This window comes from Dromiciops gliroides, chromosome 2 (genome assembly GCF_019393635.1).
Source record: "Dromiciops gliroides isolate mDroGli1 chromosome 2, mDroGli1.pri, whole genome shotgun sequence".
NCBI classification, from domain to species: Eukaryota; Metazoa; Chordata; class Mammalia; order Microbiotheria; family Microbiotheriidae; genus Dromiciops; species Dromiciops gliroides.
In genome coordinates, this window is record NC_057862.1 from 447,200,195 (window position 1) to 447,216,128 (window position 15,934).

General features: G+C 37.9%; 1 protein-coding gene across 11 annotated transcripts in view; it reads right to left on the reverse strand.

Moving 5' to 3' along the window:
* The window catches only part of PHACTR3 (phosphatase and actin regulator 3), a 298,887-nt gene that overhangs the window by 254,559 nt on the left and 28,394 nt on the right, over positions 1–15,934 (reverse strand). For 9 of the 11 annotated variants that reach the window (XM_043984959.1, XM_043984955.1, XM_043984951.1 and 6 more), the window contains exon 1: positions 9,882–10,384. The exons of the other annotated variants lie outside the window; for them this stretch is intronic. In XM_043984959.1, coding sequence (XP_043840894.1) covers positions 9,882–9,990 — 109 coding nt within the window. In that variant the 5' untranslated portion in view covers positions 9,991–10,384. Of the gene's footprint in view, positions 1–9,881; positions 10,385–15,934 lie in introns of those variants that run through there. 11 annotated transcript variants of the gene reach the window in all.

Here is a 15,934-nt window from a genome sequence, read left to right on the forward strand (position 1 = left end):
TTCACATTCCCAATGAAGTTGGAAGCTTAAGTTCAGTACCACCTCTTTATATGACGAGCACTTCACACATAGCAGGGGCTTAACAAAGTTCTGTTCATGATAAGGATAAAGGTCTCCTAGCTATAAAATTCTCTGACCCTACAAACTTTATATCCCTGGATTGGGGTGAGAATTTCCTCAAGTGCTAAGACAATATGACATGCACTGTTCTCTCAATGAAGAGGTCCTTGACCTTACAGAGAAGAAGATACTTCATATTAACTATAGAGTGTTTTTAAAATCGTGATAAGTGTTTGAAATCCATAGTTTGCTATCTCTGAACAGCTTCTATATGCTAATATTCTCCTGGAATAAACTGTTATTAGATAATTATAAAAGCAAGTGGAGAGCAATTATTAACAAATGTGTAGGCTTATTTTTAGCACAGCACTTTACTAGGGTGCCCTTCTTGGAAGTTCAGTGGCACATTTTGCTTGTTCCTTTTCTCTAGGAATTTTGAACTGTGCCATTGGTCAACCTGCAGCTGTGTTTTCTTCTCAGTGTAATGTTTTGCCCATGATGCCTGGGAACAGTTTTTGGTCATGGTCACTAAATGCCATTTACTATATTCCCAAGCCAGATAAAATGAACAAAGTGTTGTGCCGAGACATTACAAAGAGCAATATAAAAATATGAGAAGAAAAAACAATATTAATTAAATTGTCAACATTATTTGCTTTTTACAGACCCCATTGTTCAAAATACACAGAAAATGAGCAATTCTAGACACTTTCCTGGTAACCTGAGTAAAAGGTGTGACCAACTCATAGAGTTGGAGCCTTTAAAAAAAGGCGCAAAACAGCTTCTTATGTAAATTTTCATTAAGCTGTCTCCCATTTTCTGCCTTGCTCTCCCACTCAAAAAAAAAAATTCTCCCCAAATCTTTGCCATATCATGTTAAAAGAAAACCAGCCATTTAACAGAGAGGGGAAAAAAATAGATATCCTCAGCTCAAGCTGTTCCTACAAATGCTTCTGAGCAAGCCAGTTACCAGGTCCAAAAATCAGTCCTATGGAGAATAGATCATGATTAGATCAGCAGCATCGTAAATTCTTATCACAGCAGAACTACGGACTCATTCTTCATTCTTGGACCCTCTGGATAAATTTTGCATTTGGTTTCACTCAACCTAGCTATATGACTAAGCAAAAATTAGCACCTCCACTTTGGACAGCACACTAGGTATGTTTCCATAACCAGACCAGGAACCCAGTAAAAATGGAACTGATAGTTTAAAGGTAACAGAAGTGTCTGTTACTTATCTGTAGTGCACTGACTTTGGAGTCAGAGAACCTGGGTTTATATATTGTCTTATATACTTACTAGCTGGCCAATCCTGTCCTAGATAACTACTAGCTATGTGACCCTGGGACAGTCAATTAACCTCTCACAAACTAAGTTTCCTCTTCTGTAACATGGGGAGGGCAATAATAACACCAACTCATAGGGTTGTTGTGAAGATCAAATGAGAATATATGTACAGGGCTTTGTAAATCTTAAAGCTATATAAATGCTAGCTGTTATTCAGTTACCTACCTTATCTTAGTCTCATCTGCCTTATCTGTAAAAAAGGGGATAATAATATTAATGATTTTAGAGGGTAGTTGTGAATATCAAGAGAGATAATATCTTTAAAATGCTTTGAATATCTTAATAGATTATAAGAAAGTTAGCTGTTATTAATATTCAAAATCTGTCTCATGACTGCTACCTGTGTAACCTTAGGCAAGTGTTTTAATGTCCCTGTACCTCAGTTTCCTCATCTATAATATGAAATATTATTAATACTAGATGGACATTTAGGTCTCATCCAGCTCAAGATCTATGGTTCTGTGATTGTAATAGTTTATGTTCTGTCTATTCTCTTTCTTTTTTTTTCTTTCTTTTCTTTTCTTTTTTTTTTTTTAGTTTTTTTAGTGAGGCAATTGGGGTTAAGTGACTTGCCCAGGGTCACACAGCTAGTAAGTGTTAAGTGTCTGAGGCCGGATTTGAACTCAGGTACTCTAGCTGCCCCTGTCTATTCTCATTCAATAATACCTCTTGCATCTAAACCCATCTTTCTAGTCCTACTTCTAATAGCAGTAATGCAAGACTCACATTACCAGCTATCTAACCCTAATGGGTCTTCTCCTATTTCCACTCACTACCTCTCCAATCCATCTTTCCTAATCCTGCCAGAATAATCTGCCTCATGCAGAGATGTAGTAATGTTATTCCTCTGCTCAAAAGTCAGTGGCTCCCTAGGTCCTAGTTTAAACTTCTTTGCCTAGAATTTGAGGCCCTCCTTAACCTGGCCTATACTTACTACCTTGCCTTATTCTCAACTTATTCCACTCCATAACTCTATACTTCCACTAAACTAGGTTCTTCTCTATTTCCCAAACACTCAACAATTCTCCATGCTGTTGCTCCTACTGGTCCTTATGCTTGGAATATCTTCCTTGGAATACTCCCCACTGCATACTCTGAGGCTCTACAATTTCATTCAAGTGGGTACTCCCTTGACAATTATCTAATTATCTCTCATACTTTACCCCCCCCATGAATAGACTCGTGTAAATAGAATAGTAAATTCTATGATGACAGGATAGTGTTTTCTCTAAAATGTAGACATCTCTCAGTGTCTAGTAGAGTGATTTGTGCCCAGCAGGAACTTAGTAAATGTCTGATGAATTTCATGGTTGAAATTAATGTTAAAAATCCATTCTCCAACATACTACAGCAATGTCAAAAGAATCTTATTTCATTACCATGGCTTACTTACAAATTTCCCAATAAACAGGAAATGTTCAATGCTGCAATGTCAGCAATCAGAAAAAATTGCCATTATATCCACTATTAAAAGGTACAATGAACCAAGAATATAATATACCTTTGAATAAATCCATTTGCCAAAAATAAAGATGACAGTGGTAAGATGGCATCTAAAAAGAATCAAAGCCCCAACTCAGATCTCACCTCCTCCATGAAGCACTCCCTGACTGCTCTAACAGTAGTCTTTCCCTCTTCTAGGTCCCTGTATCAAACACTGTACTGATTATCCATTTGGTAGTTCCCATATATTGTCTTATGTGGTGAGCTCCATGTATCTTCTTTGTAGACCCCTCATTAATCTATGCATAGTGTAGATCCTCAACAAATATTTTTGGAGTGAATTATGAAAGTGTTTTAGAGAAACAGAATGACCTATAAATAAGGCAGGGAGATCCAAGGACAAAACAAACCTGTTTACATTTCGTGCATAGGTTAAACACTGAAAACATGACACAGAATTCACAGAATTCTCTAAGTCAATAATCAGACACTGGGTACAATGACAGAGAGAATGATGGTGGTGATCTTTTTTATTTTTTACCTCCTTATTAAGATCGCCCTAGACCAAAGCTTCTTAAACTGTGGGTCAAGATGCCATATGGAGTCATGTAACTGAATTTGGGGTGGGGTTGCAAAAAATTCGGCAATAAATCTTTGATTTCTATATCTATTTTATATGTCTATATACCTGGGGTCACATAAAAATTTCTGGGGCAAAAAAAGGTCAAGAGTGGAAAAACTTTAAGGAGCCCTGCCCTAATAATCAAGAGACTTCTGTGGCTGAAAAGAAAAAAAAAAGAATGTGTAGCTTATTAGGGGCTCAGGATATGGATACCAGGAGAGAAATTTCATCAATCCTTGGTCCAAGCATGGAGACTAAAAAGAAGGCTTTTATGAGAATGGTCAGGAAGAAATTAATGGGGAAAGTCATCTATACTTCCTAAATATTGCAGAATTTGATAGAGAATAAGGCTGCCTTGCTTAAAATGCCCCACCTACAATGATGTCAAGGTCAGTGAAAGCTTGAGTCATCTCCCTTAAGGAACAGAGTGGCACTGAGGCTGCCTAAGGCTGTCATCTTGCCAAAGGGGTACAAGGGAAAGATAGTCATTTGGACCTCTTTCCTAGCTGCATTTGAACTCATGAATAGCAGTAGCTCCCACCCTCTCCCTAATGTTTGCAAGAATCTAATTTTTCAGCTACCTACTAATCAATGTCAAACACTACTGATGGTGCCAGTTACATAAGAAGAGTTGCACAGTTAACTATACAAGTGTCTTTCTTAAAAAAAAAAAATGAACCAAGTTCTTTTGAAATAGAGCCATTTATATTCTTCTTTGGACATTTTAAATCATTGACATCTTTGTGTCTGAGTCATTCTCTTATAAAATATATATGTGTATATGTCCCAGGCTAGTGGACATTCTGGTTACATGAAGTGGGAAAGAAGGCAGTAAATCAGCTGAGGTTTCAATAAGACTATTAAATAACCTGTATGAACTATACACACATATAAATGTGGTGCAGTGGATAGAGTGCAGGCCTTGGAGTAAGGAAAACTTAAGTTCAGATGTGGTCTCTGACTTACTAGCTATGTAATCCTGGACAAATCACTTAACCTCTCTTGGCCTCAGTTTCTTTGTCTGTAAATAAGGACAGTGATAGCAGCTATCTCATAGGGAGGTTGTGAAAATCAAATGAGATAATACTTGTAAAGTACTTGGAAAACCATTTCTAGTTGGTATGATTATTATTGCTGTTGTTGTTGTTAGATCTGCACCACTCATTTAATCTTATATCAAACCTGATATTTTCTTAGGAAGAAATGTTCACACAGCATTTCAATTGATGCTCATCCCATGAGATCCTCTGCATCTATTCCAAACCCCAACAGAAAGTAGTTGAGCTGGTTTTGGCTCCAAAGACTCTTAGACAATTAGAACTAGAAGGGACTTTGGAGATCACTTAGTTAGAGCCCTCAGTTTACAAAAACCACAACTGAGATTGAGAGACCATACCACAAAACTAGTGAGTGACAAATCTACAACTGGGAAACCAGGCCTTCTGACTCCAGTTCTGGAACTCTTTCCAACACACTTCTTACCCGCCCGCATTCCCCTTTCTCCCTGCCTCCTTCCTATCCCCACTAACAGCATGAATATAAGAATAGCTAACTAAGGTTAGGATTAACAGTAAAGCCTTCAACTGTGGAACAGTTTTTCTTGACACAAAACTTTTTTTTTAATACTTGATACACATGAAATGATTTGCCAAGCACTCCATAAATATTATCTCATTTTATCCTCACAACAGTCCTGGGAAGTAGGGGTGACTATTAATACCATTTATGGGTGAGGAAACTGAGGCAAATAGAGGTTAAGTGACTTGCCCAGGATCACACAGCTCGTTAAGTATCTGAGGCAGGATTTGAACTCAGGAATTGTAAGAGATCTAAAGAACTATAAGCTATGTTCCTTAGTCTCAAGGAATTTACAATTCTGATAGGGAGATAAGAAATAACCATATACACAGTTAAGTGACAATAAAAGTTTCCAGTAAGAATGGTTAAGGGAAGTTGTCATAAGGCAATGAATTATCTAGACATGGATTGCTTCCAGAAGAGTTCCAGGAAGCAGAAGAATACTTCATTCTGGTGTGATTAAGGGGGCTTTATAGAGAAGATGTTATTTGAGCCAGATCTTGAGTATTTGGACAGGTAAGAAGGAGGGAGGGGGGTGGCCTTATTTTCAGGGGAAATAGAGAAATCCAATGAAAGTAAGGTAAGAAAGTAAGCTATGTCTGGGGGAACTAGGTAAACCAGTTTGTTTGAGGTATAGGACTCCAACAGGGAAGAAAGGAGAAATATTGAGGTAGTTCAGAGCCAGAATGTGAGGAGATTTTAAGACCTGACTAAAGACTTCAAACTTTATCCTCTAGGTAATGAGGAGCTATTGAAGTTTTTTTTTTAAGCAAGGAAGTGAGTGACATGATCAAAATGGTATTTTCTGAAGATAAATCTAATATTAGATTTAGAGGGTAGACTAGGTTAGTAGTGTCAAACTCAAATAGAAATGGTTCCCTGCCACATACAACATGTTGACATAGAAAACACGAATTAACATTATTTGTCTTATGTTTTTTTTAAATTTTGTTAAATATTGATACTTCTGGACTAGCAGTAAAGTGGAAGCTGCTGTATTATAATTAGAAAGTAAAACTTAGCCTTAAGATATTTCCCTGCTATTGTTCATAATTTGGGCATGAGAGGAGGAAGTGAAGAAATTTCCAAAACTAAATTATAATGTATAAAATATAAAATTATTATTATTACTAGTAATATCTAGCATTTATATAACACTTTAAGATTTTCAAAATATTTTACAAATATTATCTTATTTTAACAACCCTGGGAGGTAGGTGCTACTATTATCTACACTTAATAGGTGAGAAAACTGAGGCAAACAGAGATTGAATGATTTGCCAAAGGTCACACAGTTGGGAGGTACAATTTGAAATCAGGTCTTCCTGACTCTATGTCCAGCATTCTATCTACTGTAGTACCAGGTAACTGCTTTGGAAATTCGTGAAATTCAGATGTTGATAATTATGTTCATATCTCAGCATATTTGGAACTTTCTAAATTTATTATAGCAATTAATATTACTTATTGGTTTGGTACAAAGGTCTGCCTTTAAATACATGGAAAAAATTAAGTCACAATCTTGTAAGGTTTCATAACCACTATGGGAAACACTGTTGGTAGCCAGATGACAGTCGCCAGGCCAGGAGTCAGGAAGACTCAACAACAACAACAAACTGCTAATTTGGGCTAAAGTCAGCATTAGAAAAGACTTCCTAGGTCAACTGATCCAACTGTAACCATTGGAATGACGCTACCTTCTGGAGACTTACTGTGGGAAAGTTCCAACATGAGGAGAGGGCCTCTGAGGGTAGGACCATGCGTTTTTTCTTGGGCGTCAGGAAGTGACGTTGGCTTGTGGGAGGAAGAAGGGGGAGGCTGGCATGCTGGCTCGCGCTCTTTCCTGAGGACTCTGGTGGAGAAGGGAGCTAGGAATGCTCTCTCCCTTTAATAGATAGATGAATCTAGGCCTTTCTTTCTCTCTTTAACAAATTCTTATTCTCCTTAATAAATGCTTAAAAGCTTAACTCTTGCTAAAGCTTATAATTTATTGGCAACCACTCATTAGATATTTTAGACAGACTAGCTAGAATTTTAGCCCTTACACAACCCATATGTGGACAGAAGTCCCCTTCTACAAGAACAATTGATTCCTGTGCCTCTGCCTGAAAATCCCCATTGACAAGGAGCTCACTACTTCCTGAGGCAACCCCTTCTACTTTTGGCCAACTCTAAGTTTTAATAAAGGTTTCTTTACATAAAGTTATGGTTTTCTTCTCCAAAACGTTCATTTCTTAGTACTATTTTTCCCTCTGGGGGCAGAATATACATGCAATGAAGCCACATCATTTTACTTAAACTGGGGTCCATGGTATAAGAAAGACTACCTGACAAATGAGGCAACTTTAGAAATTAAAGACCTTTAGACAAGTGTCAAGACAGATGTTGTGACAGAGTTATAGAATGTGGTGTGGATTATTTAGTTTTGTTTTAAATCAGCAAAGTTAAAATACAGTAGAAATCTATGATAATCTTGAGGCTAGGAGAAAAGAACAACCTTATATCACATTATGGTACGGTGTGGAACAAATCACTATATCTAAACAGGACATGATGTGACCAAATAGAAAAAGTACCTGGCACACACTAAGCAGTCAAATATTTCTAAATGGGTAATATACGGTAAAGTATTTCATTTATAAGAGAAGAAACATTTTACAAATGCCCACTGTGTGCAGAACAATGTTTTAGGTGTCAGGGGAAGATAGAAAGTTTAGATAAAAAACTGTTCCTGACCTCCTAGGGCTTACAGTTTAGGAAAGGGATTATATATGAACATATACAACTGGGAAACAATATTTCATAATGAATATATTAGTGGAACATAAAACAAAGTTTTTGTGAGGTCCAAGGTCCTTATTGACTGCATGTGTCCTTTTATATATTTTAGGATTTTCACATTACATTTCCATATGGTTTGTTATATTTTAAGCATTGACAAATATCCCCACAGGCTCAAATTAAAGCCACAAACACAAAGTAGTTTTGTTCCAGAGCAGGCTCCTTTTTCCCCATCAAGAATGTAAACAAGAGTAGCTTCACTTAGGGATGAACGGTTTGTTTGGGAAACAACAGTAGTACCCAGTACCCACCCCATCTTTTGTTACTGCATATAGGGGCATCATGACAAGAGACTGAAACCTCTAGCATTTTGTGACACTTTCATTTGCGCTCATTTTATTTCCAGATTGTGTTTAAGAACCCGAGAATGATTATTTTGCAACAATCCATTAAAAATAAACTTTTATAACTGGAATCACACTGTCCATCCATCTCTCATACATGGCAAATCCATCCAAGACCTGGTCTTCAACTTCTAATCATGGCATTTGTTGCAGTGGTGTGTGTGCCAATTCAGTACATTCTAAATAGCCACCTAGGATGATATTACCTTTCACTCTCAGATACTATATAAAACATGTGGCCCTCTTCAGGTTTACACATTTGTTTGGCAATAGCACTCACAAAGAGACCTCACCAGACTTAGATTGATGAGCTGTTTATAAATCTAAATAGGACACCGGCTTCTCTCCGGGGAGAACTGTTCTTAAGTCTTTTCTCTTTGTAGTTACACAGATTGCATTACAGCCATGGAGCTTTAAGGCTGACTGAAGGAATCATTCAAAACAAAGCAAATCCCAGCCTACCCCCATTCTCCCCCACCCCCATCCTTACTCTGATGATGAAGAAATTTTAATTATCAATTCACCATTTTGACATTTTTATTTAGACAATTAATTCTCCAAATGAAGGGTAAAGTTCCTACTAGAAACAGAGCCCATAAAAAGAATTCCCTCTTCTTAAACCAGGAATGAGATATTGTGATTAGATACTAAAATGCCCACTTTTTTAAAAACACAATACTTCATAAGATTTTACTTCTCTGAACAAAGCAAAAACTGCTTTCTTGTGGAGAAAAGGACTTAATGATTACTCTGCTTCCTCCATCTCCATAGTGACACCATGCAAACAGCCTGTTCCCTTCTGTTTTATTAGACCTCTCTTCCTCTCTGGAAAGTCATAAATCAAACACATATACATAAGCCTGTATTACAATAGTAAACGCCTGGACGAATGAAGGTGCTGCAAGCAGCCACTGAAGTGAGCTATTTAATTAGGTAAGTGCTCCAGTTATGATTAATTTTTTTTATCTTCCCAATTTACCCGTCAGACCTGTCTGGGGGCTATTGTGACTAAAGGACAGTTGGGGTACACCTGTGGGCATTGCTTCAAGTCAAAATACCAATTATGAGACCTCATCAGAAATGGAGTTAGCAGAAATGATGCACAAGATATTGATCAAAAACCCTGGAGGAGGGGGAATAGAGAGGGAATTGAATAAAGATCAGCAGGGGAGGATAAGGGGGAGAGATGAGACAGGACACAGTCAAAAACAGGTGTAAAGGCTACAGGTATTCACTCTTCCCTGAACTAGAGTTAGGTTCCAGGCTAAAGTAGCCATCAGGAAACAATTACAAATAAGAAAGAAATTATGGCAATTCTGGGAGGAAGGAAGGGAGCACAATTTGGCTTCACAATTAGAGTCTACATGCACTGCCTTGTCCTTTCCAGTGAGGGGCTATGTTAATACAAACCTACTTGCACGTGAACCCCTGCATTAGGTGAGAACTCCGCAGAGAACACAGAAGACCACAATTCTAATTTCCCCGTTGTTTTCCTATTTTGCTGAAAGGCACACAACTGACATGCTGGAAGCTTTCTCTCCCTTCTTCCCTTTTTTCTCTGCCTCTCCCCCTTTCTCTGTTCCCTTCTTCCCCCGCCCCCATAGGTTTGCCCATCTTCACCAATGAAAGCTGGATCAGGTTACCTGGGCTCTCTCCGGCTTCAGCGGTAGAGGTGTCAGTGAGGATGCTGGGGTCACTCTGAGACCTGCCTCTCGGCAGAAAGCAACCAGTCCCTTCTTCTGATGCAGCCATGGGGAGATCTCAAAGGCAAGCTAAATGGACACACATGAAACCACAGAAACCCAGCTGGCCAAGGTCACAATAGGTGGATTTTTTTAAAGGGGAAAAAAAGAAAGGAAAGGAAAAATGGAAGGAGGAAGAGTGGAAGACAGGATTTGGATTCAATGCAGTCGGACAATAGCTTCAGCCAGCTCCAACCAGAAACATCTTCTCAGCAGTCTCCAGGAAACCACCATCAAGCAGCAAAGGGTTGGTTTCTTATTCATTCATTTTAATTTCCCTTTGCCTTTTTATTAAAAAAAAAAAAGTTGAACCAGGAAAAAAAAAAACAAAACTTTTCTTTTTTATTTTTATTTCAGTCTTGGAGTTGCAGAGGGGGTCTCATTAAGCCAGCTAATCTTAAAATGCTCCCTCCCCCCACCCCACCCCCCACCCCCCCATGGAAAAAATCTTTGCTCTGGCAATTGCTTTAATCTGAAGCTGTGCTTGGAGCATCTGTTGGAAAACATTAGGATTCTCCCATCATGCCTAGCGAGAGCTGCCTGACGTCACGTGCAAGGGGAGTGAGAATGGGGGTGGTTATGGGGAGGGGGTTGGTAAGGCTCAAATACCTGCACTGCATACTTTTAGGTGTCTCAGTAAGAGCAAGTGGCAGTAAGGTATATATAGCTTTAAGAAAGTGAAATGTGAGGTACGACACTTAATTTCGGACTTCTGATCCTTTTCTTCCTCAGCATTCATTCTAGGGGCTGTAAGGGGAGTGGGGGAAGGGGAGGGAGGAGACCCTGCTTCTACGTATGATCAAGGCAGGGCTGAGCTTCGTGGGCAGCTGCAGTCAGCAGCAGTTTCTCACCACCTCTTCCACAGAATTCACTGGTACCCCGGGACAGAAAGGACATGCATGGTCTCAAGGCTTTTGCATCAAGAAATCAGGAGGCTGGGAATCCCAAAGGGAACTTCTCTTCTCTATCATCCTTCTGCCTGCAGATTCTCTATTCTTTCTTTCTCCCTCCTCTTTCCACACCCCTGCCTCATCCACTTTCTCTTCTTTCAGGTTCCCCACCCACATTTCTCTTGCTGAGCTGGTTGCGAATTGGCAAATGGACTTTATGCTTAAGGGAAAGCACATGTGGACCAGTAAACTGGCCATTGAGGCTGGGATGAGGTAAAGGACTGGAAGGACTGACTCCAGGACTCCCTTTCTAGAGTTATTCATTCTTAGAGCAGTTTGTGCTATTGCAGGAACTAAGCTCAGTGCTTGAGCTAACCTCCTTCCCCTTCTAGTGAACAGGCTATGGAAATAAAACCTTGAGGCTGCTAAGCAGGGTGTTGACTCTAAACAGGAGTAGTTGGGATATTCACAAAAAATACTTCTCAAATGCTAATGAATGGAGTCTAACTCCAGGAAAGACTAATATCCTGAATAATTAGAATGTGCTAGACACACCCATTGATTCTAACAAAGAAGCCTAGGATCAAAAGGTAGGAAGAGGTTCTAGGGATAGTCATGAACTAGATGCCTTTTTCTAATGTCCCTCTTCCCCTCTAAACTGAGAATGCTAAAATAACAAAATCACAATTTTAGAGTTTAAAAAAAAATCTTCAAGATAATCTCCAATTCAAACCCTTCACTGTAAATTACAGATGAGAAAACTAAAGCCTGACATCCAACCTGCTCATTTTACAGATAAGGAAGGAGCTCAGAGATGAAGTGACTTAGAGGAGACTTTAAGATGATGTTTTGACCTACCAATGTTTAAAAAAAATAAGATTCAAACATTAAGCACATTAGGATCTTATGTTTGCTGCATTTTTCCATCAGATGCGTGACTTAAAGATATTATCTGCTTGCAAAAGCCCTTTTCTTACCTCCTCATACCTACATCAAGGATGCCCTGTATATGTGTGTAGATTATTCTCATAAAGATTTTGTAGAGAAGGGAATTAGGGATATAGGTCAGTGGTTATTTATATTTTCTTGGTTTCCTTTTTGAGAATAATAAGATCCATTTTCTTCCCAAGTACTTTGTATCTTCCCTTCTTTTTTGAGAATTAATCCTTCTAAACCTTCAAAATTGTGTCAACTCCAACATGGAACCCTTCTTGGTATAGTTGGTTGAGTATAAGAATTCTTCCAATTTTTTAAAGTGCCATTTATTGGCTCTAAGTTGAAATGAGGAGTGGTCCCATATATGTGACCCCTTTCTCCAAGTCATTTCTGCCTACTTAAATCTGGCAAAAACAAAAGTGGTACACCTTTGTCAGAATGGATTGATAGCTACATTTCTAATAGGAATTAGTCTTCTGGAAAGAGGAAGAGAACAGACTGGATTGCATCTAGTAAACTATAGTTTTTTCAACAATCCCAAACTATTTTCCTGATTGACAATTCGCCTTTTTAACACCATTATTCTACCGATTATTCTGTAAGGCTACAACTCACGGAACAACACAATCTATTAAAGAAAAATCAAAATTATAAATAACCAAAGAGACAATAGAGAGACATATGACTGGCAACATGCAAGTTGTATAGCATCTCTTCAACAATGACTTATCTGCTAGAAATGGCATAAATAATATTTAACAGGAAATAACAGGAAAAGAATGTTATGGGGCAGCTAGGTGGCACAGCAGATAGAGCACCAGCCCTGGATTCAGGAGAACCTGAGTTCAAATCCAGCCTCAGACAGTTAACAATTACTAGCTGTGTGGCCCTGGGCAAGTCACTTAACCCCAATTGCCTCATTTAAAAAAAAAAAAAAAGAATGTTATACACCAAGAGGGAGAGATCATAGATGGAAACCAAGAAACACTTAAAGACAAAACCTCCCAAACATTGCAGAAATGACACAGACAATCAATGGAGCATTTAGTAAGTACTTCTATGTGTCAGGCACTGTGTTAGGTAATAAAGATACAAAGATAATAGCAGAACAATTCCTACCTGTAAGGAGTTTATTATATTCCACTGGGGGAAATAGCATGTACAAAGGGAAAGGGACTAGACATGTGACTTCAGTATGGGGAACTCTGGGGAGGAAACTTCCTCTACTAATCCAGGTAAGTGACTTCTCTGCAATTTATAGTCTAAGAGAGTTGGCCAGAGGACCGACAGATTGAGCTCAGGATCCTAGAGCCAGTGTGTGTCAGGGACAGAACTTGAACCTTGTCTTCCTGGCCTCAAGGCCAACTCTCTAAGCATTACACTTTGCCACTTCTCATCCACAAGGCATATGAAAATATATAAATATATACATATATAAATGTGTCTACACAGATTAAAAAATACATACAATTTAGTTTATAGAGAAAGCTGTAGCAGCATTAGGGGTAGAATCAAAAAAGGTTTCATGTAGAAGGTTGTGCTTGAACTGTGTCTTAAAGGAAGGAAATGATTTTATAAGGTAGATATGAAGAGGGTAAGCCTTCCAGGCATAGGGAGATATCATGAGATAGAAAATGGAGCACTATGTATGAAAATCAAAAAGGAAGCCAGAATATCTAGATTGTAGAGTATGGAAAGCAAGGTAATATATTAGACCAGAAAGATAAATTGAGGCCAAATTGTGAGGAGATTAAAAAACAACAGCAGCAACAACAACAAACCAAAGAAGCTTAAATTTGGTCTTAGAAACAACCAGGTGCCACAGGAGTATTGAGTAAGTCAGACTTTTTCAGGAAAAATCACTTTAGCTGTTAGCTGGAGAATGGCTTAGAGTGAGGAGAGACTTGAGGCAGGAAGACCAATTTGGAAACTATTACACTAGTCCAGATGAGAAGCAATAAGATGATGCCAAGAATCATAGAGTACTAGAAGATATGAATGGGTTTTATTTTGCAGCCATGAAGGGAGTCCCACATTGACAAGATCATAGATATAGTGAAATATTATTGCTTCTAGTTATAATCTCAAAATCTATCTAAGGCTATCTCAGTCTCCGTGATATTTGGTTTAAACATCCTTAGACTTTATCCAGGGGCTCTTCTGCCAACTCTTTGGTACTCTCTCTCAATGTGATGAGTGTATGTCTGCATTACATATATACATACACACAGATAAAGCATGGAAAATACTTATTCTTCTCAGGAAAACATGGTAAAAGATTTATTCCTACAAAAATCACTGAATACAGCCCAAGTGAGGGAAAAAAGAAAGTAATACAAAATTTTTTCATGGAAAATATTTTAAAAATATATTTTATCCATTTAAAATTTTATTTTCCCAATATTTTTCCTATATAACCTTCTATTATCCTTCTGTCAATTTTGCTCATCTATTGCAAATTTCATCAAACAACACTAATTTTTTTAAATTTACCAATTTATAGAATTTCCCATGAATTAGAATAATGGCTAGTACCTTATAAAGCATTTTGACAGGTGACAAAATAATCCATATCTGTTCTTGCACTTGATCTGCACAGCAGGCCTATGAGGTAAGTACCGAAAGGTTTTTGTTTATTTGTTTTAACTAATGAAATGTTTCAGATTCATAAAGAATCAAGTCAACTAGAAGGCACTGGGCATCTGAAGCCTTTTTTTTCCAAGGTCCAGTTTAGTTTCCACCTCCTTCTTGAAGCCTTCCCAAGCCCACCACAGTCCCTCTGAACTCCTTTGACACTTAGGGTCTGTACCATTCATCCTCTCCTGCCTTTTATTATAGGTATGTTTTCATATGTTTGTGGCTTGTCTCCCTACTTGGATGGTGAGCTCCACAAAGACAGGTATCCTTATCTTGTACAGTACTAGGCATACTTAACTCTTAAATACTTGATAATGAAGATGAAATAATCAAACTTCATGTGGGTTATAACAGTAATTCATATTTCTATAAGCACTCTAAGGTTTACAAAGCATTTTCCTTTTAACAACCTGTGAAGGAAATAATGCAAGTATTAATATATCCCTTATACAGATGAGGAAATTGAAGCTTCCAGAATCAAAATGATTTAACCAAAGTATCAAGTATCTGAGGTACCAACCTGACCTTCCTCTGCTAATCCCTAAAACAGTACTGTACTATTTCCACTTCTCCAAGATGCTATTCACAAATTAGAGGCAGCTAGTTGGTACAAAAGATAAAAAGTTAGGCCTGGAGTCAGGAAGACTTGAGTTCAAGTCATACCTCAGACATTATTAGCTGTGTGACCCTGAGCAAATTACTTAATCTCTACCTGCCTCAGTTTCCTCAATCATAAAGTTTGGATAATAATAGCATCTCCCTTACAGGGTTTTTGTGAGGATCAAAGGAAATAATATTTGTTAAAGGACTTAACATAGTGTATTGTATATAGTAAGTGCTTAATAAATTCTTGTTGTCTTCCTTCCTTTCAGGTTTATGAACTGCTTTCTTCATAACACTCTCTGAAGTAACTAGTCTAAGTATTTTTGTACTCATTGCACAGACAGAGGAACTGAAGGTTTCTCTGTAGCAAAGTGACATGCCCCAATTCATACAACTAGCAACTATATGAGACAACCATCTGACCTTAGACCCCTAGCCTCTATTATTTCTACTACTTTGTGATGCTACTCCCATTTCCCCTTCCTCTACTATATATTTTCAAAATTAATGAGCTGTAATCATCGTTATCGAATGATCTTGTCTGTCTCCCACCACCTCACACCCTTGTACATTTCTTGCCCCAGATTCTTGCCAGAAGCTCTTCTACCCTCTAAAGTAAGCAAAAAAAAAAAAAGGATTTCTTTTAAATAGGGTAAGGAGATGGTGAAAATAAAATTCAAAATAAGATTTGACCAACTCTATAAAAGCCTCTTAGCCTAAACTAAATTCCATTTGTTTTTTCTCAAGCATTATATTTTCAGGCCAGACTATTAATTATGATTATAATAATTGCATTGAAATAGTCCTTTAGATTATCTCTTTATCTTCCAAACAACTATGAATTAGTCAATATCATAGAGAGGTCAGTGAGATCACACAATTCTTAAG